The 24,476-nt window shown below is 39.9% G+C and overlaps 1 protein-coding gene across 3 annotated transcripts in view; it reads right to left on the reverse strand.

Moving 5' to 3' along the window:
- The window catches only part of SLIT3 (slit guidance ligand 3), a 465,259-nt gene that overhangs the window by 141,517 nt on the left and 299,266 nt on the right, over positions 1–24,476 (reverse strand). For all 3 annotated transcript variants that reach the window (XM_019008182.2, XM_015642087.3, XM_015642086.3), the window contains 3 exons: positions 23,416–23,557; positions 9,355–9,426; positions 4,182–4,253 (listed from right to left, as the gene is read on the reverse strand). In XM_019008182.2, coding sequence (XP_018863727.1) covers positions 4,182–4,253; positions 9,355–9,426; positions 23,416–23,557 — 286 coding nt within the window. The remainder of the gene's footprint in view (positions 1–4,181; positions 4,254–9,354; positions 9,427–23,415; positions 23,558–24,476) is intronic.

Raw genomic sequence — 24,476 nt, forward strand, 5'->3', positions numbered from 1 at the left:
TTGTTACCTTAAAATAAGTTTGTCAGCTATTGCATTAGACAGTGTTTTATTGCAGATTTCAAATCACCATGAATGACACCCCATACATCATCACCCAGGAGATGATGGTCTAAATGGGATTGCTGTGTCAAAACCTAAGCTGGCTCTTGTCTTTGTGCCCAGGCTGATCTAAGCTTTTAAAGTGTTCACTAGCTTAATTCAGTATATGAACAAAACCAAAGGAATTCTCCCTCTGCAATGGTCTAAAATTTATTAATGAAGTTTAACACCCTGAAGGCTTAGACTGTTTTGTCATATCTCATAAAATGTCCCCAGACAGTCTGGATATGGCCTTCCAAACCTACATTTGTGGGATGACTCCAAGAATTACATTTATCTTTGATACTATTAACAATAACCAAATGCTGATAGAATTCTCTTGCTGATACCAGACAGATTCTGAATTGATTAAATGAAAAACTAATTTACTTTAGAAAGTGTGTGAAGCAATCTTGAAACATGAAACTGTTCCTACTGCCCCCATGCTCTGGGCTGTTATTAACCACTGCAGAGGCCCTGCTTACCATGGAACACAAACACCAGATACTACAAACTGAGTGTTTATCAAACTTTTCCTTCAAATTCAGATAATACTTTCTTTTGCAAACAATTCTGCCACACTTCTCCATGCAAGGGTACTATTTGGTCTCATATTTATATGAAGGAACTATTGCATGGCAAGACTAATTCTTCCAGTACAAGAAGAAGAAAAGGAAAAGCCAGGAAACTCTAGGAAGAAAAAGAAGAAAAAAGAAGTTCTTAAAGCATAATGATTCCAGTTCCTTATTCTGTAACAATCAGGAAAAAAAAGAAGTTATGTGCACCCCCAAATGTTTCTAAGTAGAAAAGTCTTGTTCCAATGAGTAATAAGAATAGAGAACAAAATCCCATTGAAAAAGAGGCATAGAGAAAATAATTTATTTTTTCCTGCATGTGGGGAATAGAGAAGTCTTGAGTACCCTACAGGAACAAACTTGCCCTTCTTTTGCTAAATGCAGAGAAAACCTGAGGTAGAAATGGCTGCTTTCAAGTATAATCATTTCATGTCCTGTTTGACTCCCATAGGTGAATTTCTTCTTAGAGAAAATATATGGATTTGCAATAAAAACTCATGACCTGCTAGCACATGGATCATTTAGCACTTTTAAAAGATTAAAGTTTTATACTTTTTAGAGGAAACAGCTTTTGTTAGAAACATTCCCATGTTCTGAAAACTGCAATACACTTTTTTTTTCTACCATCTCAACATAAGTACAACAGGCAGGGTTCTCTGAGAAGCATTTCTGCCTGGAAACACCAAGCCAAGTTGACTTGAGAAGAAAGAAGAGTAGAACCCACTAAACATAGGCCTGCATTAGGCAGGCAGACTAACAACCTTGGCTGCCTTCCAGAGGAGCACTCTGGCTCTCCAGACCCATAGGGAGCACTGTGATTGCACGCAAGCAGGGAGCAGAGGGAGGAGCACAAAATGGGAATAAACCAGACCAAAAATGCACAAGGATATTAGGTTGTACAGCAACACTTAATTTTTAATGGAAACCAAGTTGCTTACTCTCATTTGTGCATTAATCCTTTCCCCTGCTTTCTTCTGGTTGGAACTCAGCTAGCTGCAAAGTCCAGCTGCTCTGAGCAGAGATTAAACCTCGATGATGTCTCATTAAAATGTATGCACCAATCACATCTGGCTGAGGTGCAGGAACAGTAAGAGTTGTTCCTGGTATGCAGAGCAGGGCTCCTTCAGGGCATGCAGCTGAGTCAAGTTACTGGGGCCTTGGGCACCAAAGAGACTGAGCTGCTAAGAGGGAAAACTCTGGTAAGCCACAGTCTCACTTCATTTCTGCCTCCTTGTCCTTTCCCCTTTGGCAGTCATCGGGAGGGCTGGCACTTCCAAGGGTTCCTCTTCTCCTGCACTTGTCTTTCTGTGCCTGACTGAGCTGGGCTGGTGGCTGTGGCAAAGTTCAGACAAAAGAAGATACTCTGAGGGGCAGAAACCTGGGGAAGCTTTCTTCAGAGAAACCCAGATTCTGCTCACCAGCTTCTCATCTTGCTTCATAAATATATCTAGGGCCCAGAAACTGAAAGAACTACAGAGAGGAACCTGCCAGGTCTGGATGACAGGTTGTGAAAGATGAAGGATCTAACCATGGAATAAGAAAAACATTTTTAAGACCTACCTGCAATGAACAGCAGGGGAAAAACCTTTCAAAAGAAAGTAAAAACAAAGTGGACAACTGACCCTAGAAGAGGAGGCTGATAATTTCAAGACTGGAGTTGATATTGTCCTAGAAATAAGGCTGCCAAGAAGAGGAGAAACTGTGTGTGTTACAGCTTTTGTGTGTCTGTGGTGGAGGGAAACTGAGGCAAACATGAACAAAGGAGAGACTTGGAGGCAGTTCCCTTGCCACAGCCTTTGCTGTGCTGCATCTCATCTCCCTGCCATAACCTACTGGCATTAACTTAAGCACTTTTACCCACTTGGATATAAACATTTTCAAACATCATTCCCTTAAAATATCGCCTTGGATGACTGGGCAGAGAATACACAGTCATGTCACTTGCTTCTGTCTGCAAGTCAAAACACTATAAACCCCTGCCCAGTTTATATTCTCATTTCCTCTCTGTCCACTCTAATGTGTTTTGTCCCACACTGCAGAGGCCACCTGGGGGTATCTGAATTAACTTTGTTGAAGCTGAGCAAGTTCTGCCTTGGGAAGCCAAGCCCAGTGGAAATGTCTTGCCTGTCCAGCTGACTCCCAGGCAGGAGCTCTGCCAGCACCAGGAAGCTGCAGCACTGCAGCATCAGCAGCAGTTTCATACTAAGCCAAAACTGTAGCGTTCAGTAAATGTCACTCTCTTGCTGAATTATTTCCAGACAGCAGTGAGGGATTTGACCATTTCCACAGCATGTTGAATAACACTGCCTGAACTATTCAACAAACACCAGCAACACTTAATATATATTTCTGGCATTCTCCCAGCTGGATTCAGGGCACAGGAAAGGGCCAATCCTTCTGCATTCTGGCTTAGAGGTTTACTGCAACATGTAAGCTCAGTACTTAATAACTTTCTGATACTCTTCTAGTCAAAAAATTATTCAGTTTCTCAGAATTATCCAGTATTCAGAAAATAAAATTATGGCATCTTGTTGAAATAAGCTACAGTTTTTAAAAACCAAGCTGGGTTATATGTATATGAATGAGAAAATTGTTTCCATATGGGTTTTAAAATTAATGCAGGTAAGTATCATTCAGGTTGTGCTTCCCTCTTCTCTCAACATGGGGCTTTCTACCACTCTATTCTAATTTATCTTCAATATGCAGCTTCTGACCTTGTATTGCTCTTTTTGCCCATTAAAAGCTCAACTGTTTAATGGTGCTGTAGGTACCTAGGCTGAAATACAGCTGCATGTAAATTCAACTTGGTGCTAAATCAGTTTTCTGTGTTCTGTGTCTGTATAAAGAGAAACAAATGGCTGTCAAGAGATCTTACCTTCCTTCCACCTTCTGCATGAAATCATATCTTAGTCCCCTTCCAGCTTAATAAAGCAGTAATTACAGCTAAGGTATATAAACATTTTCTTATGGTTGGGTCGTTCCCTAACTAGTTTGAAGAAAAAAAGAGAAACCAAAACCCACCACCACAAAAAACCCAAAAAACTTCAAAAAACCAACAAAACAAAAATCAACCAAAAAACCCCTACACCACAAAAAACCCAAATAAACCAGAAAACTCCCAAGAGAGTGGAATTTCTTTACTATAGAAATAAAATCCAGTATGGAAATATTTCCCCAACTCTTCCCTGATTAACACCTAATCCTGCCTGAGCTGAGGTGAGGTTTTGGTGTGCCATGAGCAGTAGGGGTGCATGGAGCAGCCTGCAGGTGCATGTGTACAGCAGATTGAATAATGCACTGATTTGATGAAGTGCAGAAGTCAGCTGCCTTATGAGAGACTTGCAGACAGTCCTCCTTTCTAAACTTCATTTTTCATTTACAAAATTTTTCATTTTTGTAATCAGATGCTTCACACAAGCTGGCAGTTGCACACAGAAACATATGTTCCCCAGACAGCACATTATCATTTTTATTCCTCTTACAAGCAAGCTCTCCCCAAATGCCCATTCAGCTCTATTTTCTACTTACAATGAAATGAGAGATTTCAAGCCTTTGAATGCATCAGGTGCAATGTCAGTTATTTGATTCTTGCTGATGTCTCTGTGAAAAGAAAGAAGGATTAAAAAAATGTTAGTAAACAGGAATCTAATGAAAATATTTTAGCTGTAGCTTATTGGAAGAACACACTTGATATAAAAACAGAAGTAACTGATCATATAATCTCAGAGAAATGATGAACTGTGTAATGGCAGAGATAGGCAAATTCCAGGAAGGATCAGAAAACACCAATCAGTGTGACAAGCCACGGCTTCAATAGAGAGCACCCTTCTTAATAAAGTCTTTCATTTTATGGATGTTAACAAAAGGTTTTTATGAAGAGCAACAGTGATGTTGATAAAACCATCCCAAAGCCCTTGACAGTGGAAATGGCACTGTGACCCTGTGGGGTGGCCCTCAAGCATGAGGAGCAGCATAAAGCTGGTCTGAACATTTAAATACAGTCATGGAAGGTCAACTTTGTAACAACAGAGAGGATCATGCAGAGTGTGCAGCCCCTGATCCCAAAGCAGGGAGTTCAGCACTGTTCCACTGAGATCAGGGCTTTAGTGGTCTAGAAAGAACAAGCAGCACAAAATCCACTCAGCCTTTATCTGGTGAAGTTCAGACACTGGAGGAAGCCTTCAAGCATGTGAAGGGGAACTGTGGAGCTCTGCATTCAGCAGCATTGTGGTTGTACCCAGAGTGCTGCAGACCCTGCTAGGGAGCCCAGCAAAATTCCACCTTTTTGGTTGTGGTTTGAGTGGGATTCAGTATTGCCTGCTATATTTTTAAAGTAAAGTGTGCTCCTGGTTTGGAAAATATTCTTCAGTTTGAATCATAACCAGCCCAGAACATGAAGATAAATACAGACTGTGCCACAGTAACTTTATACAAGGAGCTCAATTTACTACACTTGGCACCCAGGTGCTCAGAGCTGGGTGCCTCATTGTGACTGTCACTGTCATCCAGACTTTGTGCCCATCAGTTCAACCAGGTGCTGAGCTGGGACACAACCTTCAGCCACCTCACTGCACTCCCTGGTATCAGCTTCTATCAGTAGCATCAAATCTCTTCACTGAGAGCTGAAGCAATACAGTATTTCATGTACATCTTCACTGATACTTCCACTGGGGCACATGCTATGGATCCAAGTAGACTCTAAATAATACATCACTTGAATGGGAACTTACTAATCAGAAAGTAAGGAGGTTTTCCATTCTCTACATCTTCTGAGCTACAAATTATGTTGGTTAAAATTTTAATGAGGTCCTCAAACTCTTTTCAAATCTAGCCATGTAAAGTGGGATTTTTTTTGCCTGGATTTTTGATAACTTTTCTAAGGCTTGGTTTTTTTTTAAAGCTCATAAAGAACTGCTCTGCAATCAACTGATGCTTTCTGTTACAACATCCTGCCTAGCAGGACAGGATTCAAGAGAAGTTTTGGTTTCACAGCTCAACTTACAGCAGCCACATTTGTCACTGTGAAAGCAGGAACATTTATTTTTATTTTTATACAGGGTTTTGGGAAGCTTGTTTAGACTGTCTGTTGCTTTTTATCCAGTAAGCAGAAGTATGGAGTGGAGCAGTCCTATCTATTTCTTGAGGAAAGTATTAAAATCTGCCAAAATCACAGGAAAAGGCGAGTTTGCTGAACAACAACAAGCATCTGAAAAGGGGCATCTAGTTTTTGACAGAAATATTTCCTCACTGTTTTAGTGATTTGCTACATCTCAGAATTTCCATCCTCCCTCTCTCCCCATGTCCAGACACTAATGAGTGTGTAACTAATGGTGCCTGAAGGTGCAGAAATGCCGTGCTGGGCTCTCACTTCATGCAGATGCACTACAATCAGCATTAGAAGATAATTAGACACATTATTTCCTTTCCATTAGAGCCCAGGTTCCACTGCTGTCAGATAAGGAGGTTCCATCTCCTTCTGACTTGAAGAGCTTCTGACTTCAGAGCAAGGGATCCAATTTTCTCCTTGTATTTTTGCTCCCTTTGTTTGGCCTGCCTTGGTGTGATTGTCCTATTCTGTCTTTCATTGACATCAGGACAGAATGAGGCTTTTCTTAGCTGCACAACTAAGACAATTTAGATGACATAAGGCTCATTTTCTTAGTTTAGGGTATCTCAGAATCACTCAGGGAAAGTGCACCTCTTCAAGTGGAAATGTAATAAAATTATCAGGCTTCCACTCAGGCAGAGATGACATCAGTCCCCTCATCCTCCCTCCCTGCACCTCTGACAGCACAGCAGGAATCTCTGAAAAGGTTGGTGCACACACCTTGGAGGGTGGCTGTGCTCAGTCACCAGTTGGGGACATAAATTGATTTTGACTTTGCACCAGGGGAGCAAGGATAACCCTGCAAGTTGCTGAGTAACACATGACTGTGTGGCTTAAATGTCTTCACTGTAAAAGGTTTTGAAACAAAACAGATTTATTTTTAGATGCAGCCAAATGCAAAACTATAAATAGCATTGGTTGAATACTCTCTTTGTTGACTAACATTATTAAAAACAGATTACTTGATTATCTCATATAAAATGGACTGTTCTCATTTGACAAGAGTACTCAGTAAAATCCATGTCATATATGGTTTAGTTTGTAGAAGCTGTGTAAAAATGTCACAACTTCACACAGCTACTGGGAAGCCTGTGAAAACTCAATGTGTTTTCTGCTAAAATGTGATAAAATTAGTCTGACAACATGAAATGCCACTACAAGCATCAGAGTTAGTGAGGTGCAACCACATCCTTCAAAGTCATTCCATGTACTTGGCTCTTACTCTTGCTCTACAGACTTGTTAAATAAAAGCCTAAGAAGAGCAGAGACAGGAGATGTGGGCAATTATTATCAAGTCCAAGACAGAATAGGTTTCAGCTCCTTTACTAAATGTAATCACCAAAATAACTCTCCCATCCTGGAAGTTGTTGAAGAGACATTCTAAACAGGAAACTGCAGCTGTAACACTTGAATTAATATACATTTTTTGCTATCATCTTGACCTAATAATATTAAGTCAGATCAAGATTTTGTTGGACAAGTGGATCTGATTTAATAATTAATCTCAGTTATCCAATTAGCTAAGGAAAGGAAACTTCATTATTTTGCAGGAAATACTCAGTAAAGAATCAAAATACAGAGTTGCAAATGAGGACTATTATCACTTACATTCTTGCATATTTATTCACCAGAAGGAGAGAAATGCAATACAATTTACAGGGTTATGCTAATACTATCCTCTGAATGATATAAAATATTATTATAGTAATTAATAGTAATAATAACAACAATTATATTAATGTTCTTCATTTGTACCCCCAGTAGGGCATCCATTAATTAAACTGATAATCTTCCTGCTATGGCACTGCTCATTGAAATCAAAATGACAGAAATGAAGAAAGCCTAACAAAACTTCAGTGATACTGAACTTATCCTTTCCTCTAAAGAAGGATTCTTTTGTTTTAGGATATAATCTTTACACCAAAGTATATTTTTGTGTTAACATGACAGAGAATCTCGAAAAGATGGTGTCAATAATCTCTTTAAACACTGAAACAAATGTCCTCAATAAAGCTATGTTTTATTTTATTATTTTAGCAAGACTTTTGCCCAATCCAGAGCCTCACTGTCCAGCAGGAACTAAACTTTAACAAGGAGACAGGTGGATAAACAAATGGTGAAACATCAGGTTTGTTATGGGACATTCTGTCCCAAGTTCTCCCACAAGATCCCATCACCTTAACTAAGCTTTGGCACAGATCATCTGGCACAATAACTTATTATTTCATAATGGAATTCATCTGTGAAATTTTAACATAAATCATTTCACATCACAAGTAAGTGCTATGTTGGATAGGGCAGCCATCTACATTAAAGAATATTTTTTGGTCAACTCCCATAAAACTAGAGTTCACCAATCAATGAAAAATGAAAAGACAGTGCAAAAATCTAAAATTAGTCATACCTCAGAAAGAACTATGTAGTGATTTTAATAATAAAAAAAGTTACAATTTAGGTCACTGAAAAGGGATCCATCATTATTCACTGAAATTACCATCTTACTATCCAATACAGTACTTCTTTAAAAATACATACAGCTATATTGAAAGTGAGACAGAAGAATAGAGACCATCTGAGATTGATGATTTGACCTGTTAAATATTAAGATCTATATTTACTGTTCCTCAGCTCTAGGAATTTGCTAAATTGGGACTGGAAAACAGCAATTTTGCCCTTAAATCAGTGGTATGCTGCAAGTTCACTTCAGTTTCCCAAAGCTGTCTGATAATCCAGTGTCTTCTGTGAAATGAGCTGACAGTATCTTAATTCCGGTATTGTTCACATCAGAGAAGAACTGCAAAGGTGTTTTTTCAGCAGCATTAGCAGTGATCTACAAATCTGAATGACTTGTGGAAGTTACTGATCCAGTGGCAGCATCAATATCTCTACTGTGGAGAAGGAGGGGTAACTTGCTTTACCATTATTTGTGTCATCGTGGAACTGTCACATCATCTCTCACATATCAGTCAAAAATGAAAAAAAAACCTGACTGGGGGAATGCCCCATGTTATCTACATGACAACACTGCTACACATCAGGATTATAGGGTTTTTTTAATCCAAAGAGAGAACACAAGAGGTAATAAAAGGAAGAATTATCCAGGTATCTACTGTGATTAAGCAACAGAGAAAACAAGCTCCAGCAGAATTCTTTGTTTTCTTGTAAACAGTCAAACCATTTCAACATCAGGACACCAAAGGCACTGCAAAGAGCTCCTCAGAGCTCTGCAAGAACGTGACTCCTGCTATAACTGGGGTCAGCCACCCTGACGTGCTGCAAACAGGCACAGAACACAGGATGAGAGGAGAAACGGAACTTCAAATCTTTTCTGAGGAAGCAGATTTGAAGTTTGAACAGACTAACAACTAATTAAATCCCATCGTTTATAATAGGAAGTGAAATTAAGCATTATGAAGGATTTCATGCACTGTTAGGCATCCTGAACCAAATTCTGTTGTTGCTTACACTCTGAAGAGATGATTTGTGCAATCCCCAGTGATTTCAACACAGAATTGCCAATATGTTTCTAAAATGAAGATACTGAAGTGAGAAGATTCATGATTACTCTTGCATGTTGGTCTTATTAAAACTTACATTCTCTTAAGCTTCTTGTACTGGGTGAAAGCTCCAGGGGGAATGATTTTGATGAGGTTTTGCTCCAAACGTCTGAAAACAAACAAAGCAATGTACATGTTAACTACACAGCTATAGGACAGGGAAATTATATCACATTAAATATGACAGCACATTTTATATAAATATAAAGCAATTTTACAGGGTTTTATGCAAAACATCTTTTTATTTTGAAGTCCACTAAATAGAGAAAATACTGAGAAAACTACTTAGGAAAATAAAATAATCTCTTTGATTTCTAAATTGGTCTAGGAAAATGTCACAAGCTAAGTTAATTGCACTTGTAAGGGTCATGAATTAATAAAGAATAGTAGGCATACTTTACACTTAAGGTAGAAAATAGAAAATACAGGTGCTTTCCTTGACTAAATGTTGTAAACAGAATGTAGCTGTTTAAACTGACAGCTAGGCTAGGCTGTGACAGCTCAGTAAACAGATTAATAACACAATCAGACCAATTCAGGAGCAACAACCTGTGGGAACATGCTAGAAACCAAAGTGAATTCATTGCAAGATGAATTCAGATTTTTAAGAGGCTGGGGAGCATTTTATATTAAAAGGATGATAAAAAAAGAGAACTGCATCTTCCTATTCCAACTAGCAAACACTTAAGTTTTTCTAAAATACGTTCCAGACTACATGAAAAGTCTGCTGGTTTTATTTCTAAGATTTGGCTTGAAAGAGGTACTCTTTTTGAAGTACCATAAATGCATGTATCACTCACATAAAATGTAAGCAGCTTTAAGATACCACATAGAGCAACCACTGAGATTAATTTCTGTTCCTTCCTGCTAGTACTTTCAAGTATTTGTCAGCAAGTTCCCTGAATTCCTGCTAAAAGGAATGGCTTCTCCTCAGATGAACTTTATGTTCATCTCCATCAGAAATGTAAAAGTGGATCCTCAAACAACAAATTCCACTGACCATGGTAGCTGAACTTCTGCTCAGTTGGGACTGAGACCAAAGTGTGGTTTTACCATGCTCTTACTTGTTATTGAAATGTTGTGTATTTTTTTTTCCCTCAAGTATCCTAAAAAGCAACAGTTTAAATAGTAAAAAATCTGTGGTTGAAAATGGCTTAGAATTGAAATACAAAAACATATTGGAATGATGGAATGAGGCACTCCAGTCATTTCAAGTTGCTGCAGCAATGCAGAGGGGAGAAAAAAAACCTTTAGAACCAGGAACGGCAATAAAGTAAAATGGAAGAAGAGAGAAGTAAATCAAGGTTTGTAAAGTACTAGGGAACACAGGATGAGAGGAGAATATAGTAGAATATAAAGTAGAAACTAGGAGGGAATAGTAGAAAAAAATGTGTAAGCTCTCTGTCCCTCTGGTGATCTGTACTTTCATAAGCAAAACAAAAAATTCCCCTTGAAAGTAAGATAATTTACCATCTAATTTCTACTCCAAGAAGCTATTTAAGTACAAATATTTTGATATTTGCACAGTCAGCTTGTACAGCCAATGTGCTCGCCCTCTTTTGTATCTGTAGCCACCTATTTTTTAAAGGTTGTGATCAGAGTTAATTCTATTCCTTGTTTTGTGATTTGAATTAGTGTCTGAGATTTCCCTTCCAGTTGGTCTAAATATAACAGCTTCATTTCTGGCAAGTCCACAGTGAAATGCAAATTGCTGTGAGCTCCAGCACGCCACTATTGTTGGGTGTTTGTCACCAGAATTAGCAGCACACACTCTTCCCATAAAGGCTTTTTGTCAGCTTGCCAGTCGGGTGTTTAATTCCTCCCAAGTGTTTCTGTGCAGGCACTTCTAGGAACAAAAGAGGGTCCTGCCTGCCCCATTTCCTGGCCCTGGGGATGGAAACTGGGGGTTCACCCATCCTGCACACCAGGCTAGCAGGCAGTCCTTAATGGGAACCCCAAATACAGGGATGGGGGGAATACACAGGGATGTAGCCTTTTACAAGCAAAATTCCAAGGCAATTTTAGTGACTCAAGGGTGGAAATATACACAGTTTTCTCCCCCCATAGGGTGAAAAAAATATCCAAAATTGGGATAGACACAGGTGCCAAGTAATAAATTTTTTTAAAAAAAAAATAAAATAAAATATAAAAAATAAAATAAATACAATACAATAAAATACAATGAAATGCAATAAAATAAAATACAATAAAATAAAACACAGTAAAATAAAATAAAATAAAATAAAGAAATTTCTAGAAAAAGCAGAGTAAGAGCAGAAATTATTTAGAGTTGCATTCTAAGCTCCCTAGTGAACTCTTCACCCTTTCCTACAAGATCTGGAGGGGATGGCCTGTTCAGAAATAGATGGACAAGGCTCTTGTCATCTGCTGCTATATTCCACAGCACCTGACACTTTTTTATTCCATGAAGCCCTTGGCAAATGAAAAATTAAAGAATGCCCATAACACATTCTGCCCAGTGCACTGCACCTTGCAGAGGTACCAGAGGAGCACCAAGGGCTCTCATTAGGGTGTGTGGGCAGGTGGGCTCCAACTTGGGCACAAAGCACAGCCCTCAGCCCAGTGCTGCACTAAATAACCCTGTGCTTTAACAGAATGAAACACTAATTTGACTTCTAGTTACTTTCTACATAAATGCATGTAGAATAGAATATTCTATATCTGTGTATAGAATACCTGCATATAGAATGGCAGACATAGCCTGAAAAACACAATACAGTTCACAAGTAAAATAACAGAAAAGACCTTGTTTGTATTTATACTTTACTCTTTCATCTCATTTAGCTCAAGACACATTGAATAGAGCAGATGATTAAAAATCTCAAGAAATTCTAGGTTCTGCCAGAAGGGGTGTTGGCAATTACAGGGTGATGAAGCCCTAATTAGAAACCATATAATGGGAAACTGCTAGGGATGCCACCTTTGAAATTAAGTGAAAAGCAGCACCGTTACCTAATGTTGTCCTTTTTCCTCCAAAAAATGACAAAGTGTAAATTTTACAGCCACATTTCATTACAGAGAAGATTACCTAGGTTACCTAGAAGATGACCTTTGGAAAACTGTGGTTTTTATGGTCTATCCCTATAGTATGGAGTGCTGTCATACACTATAAAACCATCTGTGCTAATGCAAAGCAACATCTGGGAGTTCATTATTTTGGGGGTATTACCAGAATATACTATGAAATAATTTTACAATACATTTGAGAAATCTGTACAAGACACACAGTCCTAAAAGGCTAAATTTTGAAAATTTAAACTACTACCCCCCACCCCCCCCATTAGAGGTTGTTACAACTCAATAAAGTTTTTCCTGATTCTCCTGTGGTATTTCATACTCAGATCTATTTAAGAGACTCGCCAAGCGGAATTCACAAAACTGATAAAGTGAATTTGCTGTGTCCAAACTCCCAGTGGTTTTTGTTCCTCCTCTGTTCCCCTGGTGGCTGTGCCATGTCACCTGCTGCCAGCTGAGTGCTGAGATGAACTGCAGCACATCTCCCCCTCCTCTCCCAGCAATGCTCTGTCTGCCTCTCCCAGCTTTATTTTAGAGCCTTTGACAACAACATCAAAGGACAGGAACAATTTCCTTTCTCTTCTCTAATATATCATCAGAGATTGGAAAGTATGAGGGCCCACTGGATTCAGATCCATTTTTTCTTGTAATAACATGATGCTAGACAGGATAAAGTCCTCCTTCTTCACACTTTTTTTTTAAATGACTTTGCAGCAATGAGAGCAAAAAGTAAACATATCAGAGAAAAAAAAAGAACAAAACAAACACGGGGAAACCATGCAGTTAAAGATGAAATACTATCTCAGGGTAAAGAATAAGCTCTCAAATTCCCATGCTAATCCATCTCAAAGTTCACTGAGGTGCAAATCTTTTCATCACCTCCTCCTGTGGCGCCTGTGTTGCTCACGCCCAGGATGACAGAACACAAAGGATAAAAAACTCTGCCTAACAGGGATTTAGCAGAACCAGCTCACACTCAGGAGTGATGAAGCCATTCGTCTTGAAGAGTGATTCCCCCTGCAGAGTTAGGGAGACAGACGTATTAATTTGGGCCTTAACTATCTCCTTTTTATTGAGGGAAAGAAAGAATTTGTTATTTGGGTCTCTAATGGAGCAGTTTGCTAGCAATTTTCCCATTTCAAACATTGTCTCAGCTGCTAATGTGCAATGTTTTGTCAAGCTTACCTACCCATAACATAGACAAATCACTACCTTGGAGAAAAAGAGAGGGAGTGAGGCATCAGTGCTGATAATTCTCAGCTGTCAGATGAATAGAGCCTACAAATGAGACAGCCATGCTCTATTAACAGTGCCAGGAGCTGCTGCCTGAGCTGTGTCACAAACCTCCCTGTGCATGGGGCAGGCTCTGAGACCCCTGCTGGGACACAGATGTGCCAGAATGTTCCCTGGGTTGGGGATCTGCTGGGCTGTCATTGCTCAGGCTGCCTGGAACCAAACAGCCAAGAACCCTGCAAGAAAAGGGAAGAGAGAGCACAGCAGAACAGCACAAACCTGTGGCACACCCGTGCCTGGCAGGACACACACACAGCCTGTGAAAAGAGGGGTGGGAAGGACAAAATCCTTGTTTTTCTCCTGCACTATAAGAAGGGATTTGCAGGGAACTGGTTGGGGAAAGGAGTGTTCACATCCACCATGGTGACAAAACCCAGGGCTGGGAAGAATCGTTCGTATTAGGAAGGAGAAAATTTCTAGGGAACACAATCAATCCAGGGACTGAAACAACTGGACTATAAAAACCTACTTGGACCATTACTTTACATTTACCTCATAATTTGGGCTCTCATCTTATTGTGCATTTTGGTCCCTGATGAAGAAAAGTCCACGGGTGTATTCAAGGTGAATAAATCATACTAAATAAATCACCATCATACATGGTCTTACTGCAGATACAAGCTGGATCTGATCCCTGCCCTGACGCCTTTCTTGCCTCTTCATCTGAAATACTAGCTTTATTCCTAGCATGCACAACATGTGTGGTAGCTGCTGAACACTGAAGTATTAGCCCTGGTTGGGAGAGAAGGGAGGAATCCTGCCCTGCAGTCACAGTCACGACCTGGGGCTCATCCAGCAGCAAAACATGCAACAGCCACATTGCAAGGCCAAAACCTGCAGTTCTGCTGCTTCAGGACGTGCTCATGGACCTACATCCCAGGGAATAGCTTTTTGTGTCTCTCACCACTCAGTCCCCAGGTAGAAAACAAAGTGCTTTGGGATGGCAGGACACAGAGGATTTTAAATGTCTGTGCTTACTGCTTGTTTGAACAGTTAAAGCCTTCACCCTCCACCCCAGCCAGACTCTACCACACTACAAGACCCCTAAAAACATATGATCCTGCAAGATGTTGATAGTGCTGCCTTTCATCACAGCACCTGAATGGCTTCCAAATAAAATTAATAATATGCATTATAAATCCCTCTTATGTAGTTTGCCTTAGGAAATGGAGAGCTGAGAGCCAGTAAACCATCCACCTGTATTAATACAAGGTGACAACTGGAGTTTCCCTTCATATTCCCTTTGGTGTTGATTTTCAGGGTCTAGCTGTCGGGCTCCTGCTGTAGTTCCAGACAGGACTGCTTCCTAACAACTCACCCGAGGGCAGATCTTCAAGAGACAAAATCCTATCAGCAGTGAAGTGACTTGTCAACATAAATCTACTTAGGAAGTTACACAGATAATTCTGCTCACCAAAAGACATCTTTCAGAATGAAAACAGATGTTCTGATATGTTCCCTGATACCATGGTGTTATTCTAAAAGCAGTGCTAGTGACATTGGATCTTCTGATACACTGCAGTGAATTTCGTTTCAGCTGTGGAGCTGAGCAGTTGCTCAGGCATCAGCTGGTAACCACTGAATTTGTGATGGCAGCCACATTAGGAATCCATCTCCTCTCTTGTAGCATGTTAATTTTGCATTAAATATAGCACAGACAAACAGGAAACACCAGAGAAATCCGCAGACTGGTATTTCACAAAACATCTTTTGACAAAACACCAATGTCTCTCTAACCACATTAACACCAGAATGAAACATTGTTCTGCCAAACCTCAAAGTTTCTCCATCTACCACTGTGATACTCCACATATGTGGTGGGAATTTTTGGCCCTTCTCATCACCTTTCATTGTAAGGTCTCATTCATATATTTTCATTTCTGTATGCCATGGTGTGAGTGCAGGCTGAGCCCTGAGCTCCCTCCCACTGCAATCCCACAGCTGCAGGAGCTGCTGCTGGGCTGTGCCTGGTTGTGATGTCCCCTGTGAGGATGTTCAGGGTTAATCAGAAGCTGTTTTGGGGACAGAATATACAATCATGCCTTGCTGCCCTGATTCTAGACTAGACAGGTAATTTCCCATCTCAGCTGACTTTACTGGGTCATGTGGACTCAGGATCAGGATTTTACCTCTAGGCAGGCCTGTGGCTGTGAACACAAATGCAGGAAACAGAGTCCTTAAATTGGAGAGATTTGGCAATTTCCAGCTCCCTGCTGGCAATTCCATACCTCCTTTGCCCAGCACATGAGCTCATGAGCGTTGGTGTTTGTGAGATGTTGCAGTGAGCAGCAGACACACAGATCCCACCCCTCAACTCCCAGTGATTCCAGTTCAGATCCAGTGATTTTAGATCAGAAGGCTCCAAAGAGACCATCCCACAGGGTGCTGCATAGAGTTCTGGTATTCACTTCCAGAGCACAGCATCTGCTCTGAGCCTCACTCAGAACTCTGCTGAGCACTTTTCACTGGTTTTTTTTTGGAATTTTTAGGGGGTTGTTTTGTGGTTGTTTTTTTTTTGTTGTTGTTGTGGGTTTTTGATTTTCCCTGAAGGGAGATAAAGAGCTTCTCTAGTAGCTATGTGAAAGCAGTCATTCACCAATGGATGAATCTGATAAATAAAAACCTGCAGGAATAGTATTTAACAAGTTAGACCCAGAATATTTGCTTCACTGAGAAACTCTGTGAGGTCCCAGAAAGACCAACCTCTAAACACATCACATTGTTATTTAATTATTGCTTGAGGAGGTCAGTCCTGACCACCCTCTGTTGGCTTCCAATTATTTCAAGAAACTTCCATCCCTGATCCACTTCCCACATTTTCTCACAATGCTTTAACTAGCTCAGGCATCTGAGGATTTTAATCAGATTTCCATTTTATTTGTCAAGTTGCATTTTATTGTTAAGTTGTAACACAAAATTTTAGACTTAGTGAAAATTAAAGTAAGCTAACAGAAAAGATAAAAAGTTTTTTTTTTTTTTAAATCCCTAATTTAACTTATTTTTAAGAGCTCTGTACATTCAGCAACATCTGTTTTTACTGCCCATTTACAATACTGACAAGGAAAAGGTGGAACACCAGAAATTAGCAGAAAAATTAAGTAGCTTTCTGGTATTTGAAATTCTGCCACCTGTAATATTTTCTCAACAGATTCTGTCATTTGACAATACCATTCCTCAAATCCTCTTATTTTCACAGTCTTTTAAAGCAAAATAAACAGAACATGTGTTAGCCAAAAGACAACTAGTATTTCATCCAGTACAAAATCTGATTAGTATATTTTATGTCAAAGTTGTGATTTTATGCACTCTATTTTATTTTCTGTAATTGCTTTTCCTTTTCTTAATCAGCTTTAAAAACATATATACTCATTATATATTGCAATCTCTTTATTTTGCTTGGCAACACAGGAGCTTTGCTGTGAAATTTGTATAAGGTAAAATATATATGCCTTTTTGGTTCTATCATTAATTTTTATTAGTAATTATTAATTTATGTTTATACTGAACTGAAATGATGTCTCTGGGAAAAAGAGACTACACACACACACAAACCCCCAAAAAACTAAATCCAAACTAAAAACTAAAATAATCTCAAACCTACAAACCTTTTAAGTTTACACAGCTTGCCTGAGTAAATCAACTTGTACATAACTTCTTTTCTAAAAGAAATCTCCCAATTACAAAAAGCAGTGAAGAAGGTAAAAATTGATATGGCTGAAATGAAAATTGCCATGTGTATGAAATCTAGATTTATCAAAACAAACCCATCTTCTTGTGCCTGCAGATGACATTAGCTATACAACTTCAGAAATAAAAGTAAAGATGTAAGAAATAAATCTGCCTTGATCTTGCCGCAGAAACTCCCTGCTGTTGCTGCTTGTTTCTAAAATTGTGAAATGCAGCTTTCTGTTTTCCTTCTATCTGCACAGAAGACACCTTTATTCTTATAATTTTCCATATATTTGTATTTTCTCCACTATCAATCTAAAATATTTTATTTATTATTTCTTTATTATTTTTGTGTTTTGAACGCAACAAAAGATTTTCTACTTATTTTTGGCCTGAAAAATAAACTTCTGTAGAATGCAAGACACAGTTTGCCTGGTGAGATCCAGAAAATAGTAGTCAGGTTAGAAATGAGAAGCTGTCCAGAGCCAATTTACAGCAGTGAATGAAAATCACATTATATGATTCAACTACAGGAGCCAAGCTGATTCCCCAGCCAGAGAACTTGCCACCAGAGGCAATTATGGAGCATTTATTGCAGTGTTCAAAAATACTGTGCTGGCTTCAGCTGCAGTATTTACTGGAAGCCTGGGAAAATTATTATAATTTTCTTTCAGGAGGAAGAACAAAGTTAAATGAAAAACTGTCATTCCTTTATCCATGAAGTTTAGTTTCTACACACTTATATTCTTGATAAGAGAAAAACCTCTTGCCTTTATGAAACTGAGAACTTCAAAGCCAGTTGTTAATAAATACAAAAATGCTGTCGTATGGTTAATTTATGATTTATATAACAAAAAAATTATTCTTAATATAATGAATAGTTACTTGTGCTCAATCTTTCTATAATAGCTTTTCTGACTTTGTTTTAATTGGAAGAAAATTCATTTTGAATATACAAGTAATTTAAATGCCTAGAATTGGTTCATCACCTTCTTCAAATCACAAAAGCTTCCTAAGGAGTCCCAGCTGAAGTCCTAGCTGACCTGAAATACACATTTCTGCAGGTCCTGAAGAACAGAGAAGGCACAATTACTTCCTGAGCCAATTCCTGAAACAACAAACACAGCAAACTTGTCTGCCTACAGGTTTGCAACCCTGCCCAGCACAGTGGTACCCTCATGACATTAGATTTATCAGGAAACCATTCAGTAAAGGTAGAACAAGTAGAACATTCCATTACAAAGTGATCATCTTGCAGAAAATTAGGTTTGTCTTCATTTTGCCAGAACCAGGAGAAAACAAACATTACAGTTTTCCTGTGCTCAAACTCTAGAATTTTTCCTAGAGGCAGAAATTCTGCACCAAAATCATGTACTACTCATACCTACAAAAACATCAGCCACCAATTCAGCTATCAGAAGTGAAAATGCTAAACTAAACCATGTAGAACAAGTGACTGAAATGGCCACCTAGGTGCTGGTGGAAGGGCTGCCATCCCAGTTTGTTCTGCTCAGCTGTCAGAGGAAGCTGTGGTTATTATCTCACTTATTATCACTCCATGGGTGCCTAAACTGCACTTTTCCTTCAGGGACTGGCAGTCTCTTTACTGCCTGGAGCAATTGCATCAGCATTTAAACAAATGGGCCTCATTTCTGATTCAGCCACATCCTACCCAGCTTCACTTTTGGCTCCTTCAATTCTATTTCTCTTAACTCAGCAGACACAGAGTATGGTACAGGTCAAGTAACAGTGGTGAAGCAAACTTCATGTTAACAGATCTCAGATCTGTTTCAAGATTTAAGGATATACTTTACATTCTGGACCTTGATTTATAAGTCTGCAGATGACTGAGACGTGGCTTTTCAGAGTAATTAGCATTGCACAGAACAAAGTGTTCAAAGCACAGCGCCTGTTGACTTTTGCTGCAGCTGTGAGTCCTCAACACTTCTGAATGTCTCAGCTGAGTCAGCCAGAACCTGAGATTACATCACCAGTGGCCACCCAAGGAAAGTTTGTGCAAGTCACTTGACCAGAATCAATTAATAAAACCACTGGCAAGAGACACAACCCAATTCTCTGAACAGCATTCATGAGATTATCTTCCCCACAGTCCCCATTTTACAATTTTCCTGTTTCTGCAAAAAGGGAACAGACCCTATCTATATACACAGGCTCCCTCCCTACACATCCCTGGTGCATCCCTAGACAACAAGAAATGAATCCAAGCTTACAACAGTGGCATGAGACTATGCTGTTGTTAAAGTGAATACCACCACAAATATATACAAAAGCTTCAAATGATGACTGCAGCTATAAACACTATGGCATATTCTAGCATTTTCTGATTTATTTCTTTTTACTTTAAAAGAAAAAAATGTTTAATTTAGTGGCCTTGAACCCAAAAGCTAGAATTACTAATTCCATCACAAGGACACTGAAGTGTAACAGAAGTGTGAGTCCCAGACCCCTGTAACTGGAACAGCAGCAGTGCCAACAGGACCTCTCTGTGTAGTTTAATAGTTAATGTGAACCTACACAGTCCCTAATACACAGGGACAGGCACTCTGATTGTTGTTGGGTTTCCCAAGTACATGGTGAGGAGGCAGGAAGGCTCCAAGGTGAATGTCCTTTCTAATGGGGAGAGACCCCTTGGCTCCACCTTTCTCCGTGTCCCTCTGTCCTGCCCCCTCAGCCTGCCCAGCCCCAGTGTCCCAGCCCTCCTGCCACATCCCCACAGTCCCCCCTACATAGCAGTGCCACCTATCTCAGGCCTTATCACCAAATATTCCTGACTTTCTCAGAGTCACAGCCCTCTGCTCACCCTGTCTCAGTTTTCTTTGTTCCCAGTTCTTCTTCTCATGTGTTTGGTTGTTTCCTCATTTGAGTTCACCCTTCTTTTCCCATGGGTTTCTGTTCTGGGCCCAGCTTGTTTACATTCTCTCAAGCATCTGTCCCAACCACAATCCAGCCTCTAGCTTTAGCATGTAATTAATTCCTTCTTTTAAGCAATCAGATCCTTCAGAGAAGCAGCACCCAGTGCCAGTGGTTGCTCCAGCATCTGCCTCCAGGCACGCTGGCAGCAGGAGGGGTCTGTGTCCTGCCTTTTTGGAGCTGTGCCCTGCTTTCACTCAGGAATGCCTTGCACTATTACCAAACACAAAGGCACAAGTGGGGTTCCCTGCACTGTTTTAAAGTGTACCAAATTCTCAGACAACAGCTGCCCAGAATTCACATCCTAAAATACAGCCTTGCTTGCAGTGACAAATAAAAAATGAGTGCATCAGTCTGAGGCAGAAAAACAGCATGAAAACTTCATTCGAAAGAAGGAGCAGAGGAAGAGTGATGTGAGGTGGGAAAAGATTAATAGGGAGTTACTGATACCTGTCCATGACTGGGAGGCATCAAACAAATGTGGCAGGCAGCACATTGAAGTAAATATTGCTTGAAACACTACAGCCAGGGCTGGCAGTGCCCTTACCCCCAGTGCCCACATTTGCCCATGCAGGAAAGCTGTCCTTGGGCTGATTTATGCCAGGGAATCACTAATGACTGAGAAAGGATCTATCCAGACCATGTCCTGAGCCAGGAGCAGCCCAAACCAAGTGCTGAGGGAAAGCTGCTCCATGTGTTTGTCGCAACCCCCTCCCAGGCTCCCACAGCTGGGAGGTCTCTGCTGTCCCCTGCCTTTGCTGGCTCTGTGGGCCGAGCTATCAGTTTGACAGGCTCTGGCTGCAAGGTTGTGATCAAGTCTGAGCAGAAAAACAGAATCTTTGGAGACTTTGTGCCCTCTCAGTTGGTCACCCCTCCTTGCCTACACCTCTCCAGTGCCAAGCCCATTCTGCACTCACACCATGTTCCCTATTTACCTTGCATGCACTTTCTCTTTCTAAATAACTCCAACCCCTGCTTTTGTTGTAGATGCTGACCCAATGTAGCAGAATGACTCTTTTGTTCATGTACCAGCAAACCACCACACCATATGCATTTTGGTATTTCTTTTCAGTAAATGCCTCCAGGTGCTTAATGACTTTTGTTTTCACCCAAGTAGTCACGCAAAACTTTTCTGTGCTTATTCTCATGTGCTTCTCTATGACACAAACTGTTCATTTCTCTTCTAACAAGCAAAAGAAGACCACTTTGTAAGCAGAGAATCTTTTGTAGCACTCGGCACACAGTCTGTATTCCTCAGCTTCAATTTCTTGTAACTCATTTTTCCTCCGTCAATTTGGCTGCTGCTGTCAGCTCCCAACTGAACAAGAAGCTTTATAAAAAAAACCAAATTGCATTCTCTACATTCTTGCTATCTATTTTATGAAATTATGAAAAAGCAAGTCTGGGATACAGATTTCTAGCTTTCCTAAATTGCTTACTTAATAGCAAACATTCTTGCAAATTAAGTCCTTCACCTCAAGGAGTAATAGAGTAACACAACAGACTTCTAAGTCATATATGGCAGGGGGAAAATTAGCATCATATGATGCTTGTTTTCTGTCCCATGACAGGTGAGTTTCCTGGTTTATGATGGGTTTTTATCTACAAAATCAGTTTTAGGACTTGTTGGCAGCTTTGTCAGAGAAGGTTCTGCCTACCCATGCTAATGAAGAAAGGTAGGAAGGCTGAATAAAAGATCTTTAATTAATACTGAAACAGAGTGAAATGTAGGTCACCTTTAATAACTGCGTTAGAGCAACAGCTGTGTGTTTCATTTTTGTAGAACAGTTTGTAAGTCAAGGGTTCTTACCAGAGCAATTTGGCTTACAAGAAAATACTGAGTTAGGGAGGAATACAAGAACTAGTTGAACACGGCGTTCCTTGGGGTTCCTATGCCCACAGCATTAGAAGGACATGGATCTGCTGGAGCAGCCACACAGACAGTGAGAGGGCTGGAGCCCCTCTGCTACTGCGAAAGGCTGAGAGAGCTGGGGCTGTTCAGCCTGGGGAAAGGCTCTGGGAAAACCTTAAAGCCCCTTCCAGTGCCTAAAGGGGCTCCAGGAGAGCTGGAGAGGGACTTTGGACAAGGGCCTGAAGTGACAGGACAAGAGGGAATGGCTTCAAACTGACAGAGGGCAGGGTTAGATGGGATATTGGGAAGAAATTCCTCCCTGTGAAGGTGGGAACGCTCTGGCACAGGTTGCCCAGAGAAGATGTGGCTGCCCCATCCCTGAAGTATTCAATGCCAGGTTGGATGGAATTTGGAGCAACCTGGGATAGTGGAAGATGTTCCTGCCCATGGTAGATGGTCTTTAGGATTGCTTCAAACCCAGATCATTCCACAATCTTATGAATTTGTGCTTTATCATGGTAAATTTTGCTGTGTACCAGTATTTCTACAGCTACAAGAAGCTGGATGAGTCCTGTGACCATATAAATATTTGAATTTATACTGTACAGACTGCAAAAGCTGGCTGGATGTCAGAAAACTCTGTATGACAAGAACTGAAATAAGAAAATAATTGATCTGCATTCCCTGTGGACTAACCACAAGCAAAATGGTTAATGTAACAGTATTTCAGGACCACAGTAGTATGAAGTCATGGATACAGAAATAGATGGTTCCAGTTCCTAAAGGTAGCAATGACAAACAAGTCTGCAAAACCAGCATCTTATTCCACAAGTCACAAAACTGTTAAAGAACTAGAAATAACAATGTGGAAGACAAGATACAGAAGGTAAAATCAGCAGGGACAATGTGCTCTGATGTTCTAATTCATTATAAATGCATCCTGCCAAGCTAAAAAGACATCTCTCCATCTCATGGGGAAATCACTGACTAGAAATAAAGAAAGGTCTGTGTATTTTCATTTACTGACTACAGAACTGCAATTCTGGGTTTGCAAAATGGAAACACAATCTGAACTTAAAGGCCTCAAGAACTTTATCTTGCTTTCAGGTAGGACAGTACCAAACTATCTTAATTTACATTTAAAAATGGTTTGAGCCCTTAGATCAAAAGAACAAATCAAAGAGGACAACTACAATATACCTGACAGCTACTTAGATCACTTTTTAAAACACGTGCCTTTCTTCCGCACAGGAGGCTGTGAAATGGAATAAAAATGGAGAGACATGGAAAAGATCTGTGCATTAGAGTGGCACTTACATTTCCCAAATGTCCTCTGGGAGGTTGGCTGGGATCTCTGTTAAGCCCCTTCCCCGACAATCCACGACGTTGTTGCTGCAGGTGCAGGCAGAGGGGCAGGTGATGGAACTGGCGCTGCACGACGGCGGCTCGGACTGGGAACCTGACACACAAGGAAAACATTAAATGGCTTTAAAAAATGAATGGGTGAGATTTTAACAACAAAATACATCAGGCTCTGAGTTTTGCAGATCCTCTTACTATACAAAGTAATCATTTATTTCCAAGTGAATATAATATTCTACAAATCAACTGCAGAGAAAACATGTAAAAGGTTACTGTGTTCTTATTCCTCCTCAGTCTCCACTCTATCAATCTCTTTCCCTCATGAACACTTCTTTGGCCACCTTCATGCTCACCCATGTCAATTCATTCAAAGATTTTTAAATTAAGCTTTAGGGTCAAGTAGTATTTCCAAAAGTTACCTTTGCCTAGAAGTTTCCATTACACAAACACTTTTTGAGTACTTTTACATACCAAGAGAAGACTCTCATCAGCAAAGACTTACGTTTTTGCAATGAGGTAACCTGCTATGGCTCGAAGACTGGGAATATAAAGCCAGTTTTTTTCAAGATTAGACAATACAGTCAGTTAATGACAACATAAAAATAATTTAGAAAAACATGAGTTTAAGCCTTTAGAACCATGCTTAAGCTAGACACAAAGAGACAAAGCTACACACAGAGTAAAGATGTAGCATGAGGACATTGCTTTCTACAAAGTCTAGTCAATTCATTAGATTCAGGCTTCATTAAGTGTCATTACATTTTTTTGAAACTGTAGCAATTATGTCAATTTTACTCAAATGGTTATGATTCCTACATTTAAGGTTTTGATATATGCATACATTTAGCCATAGATAAAATGGGTTTGCTATGCTAATTGAGGTTATCAAGAGGTAGCAGTTATTGGTTTATTTATAGTGAGTTATATTTCCAAAGTACATGGAACACAAGAATCTTCAAGTATCTTCATGTTGAGATATAGATGGCTAAATGTGAAAGTTTTTCCTGGTAAAAAAT

Source organism: Parus major, chromosome 13 (genome assembly GCF_001522545.3).
Source record: "Parus major isolate Abel chromosome 13, Parus_major1.1, whole genome shotgun sequence".
In the NCBI taxonomy this organism is placed as follows: Eukaryota; Metazoa; Chordata; class Aves; order Passeriformes; family Paridae; genus Parus; species Parus major.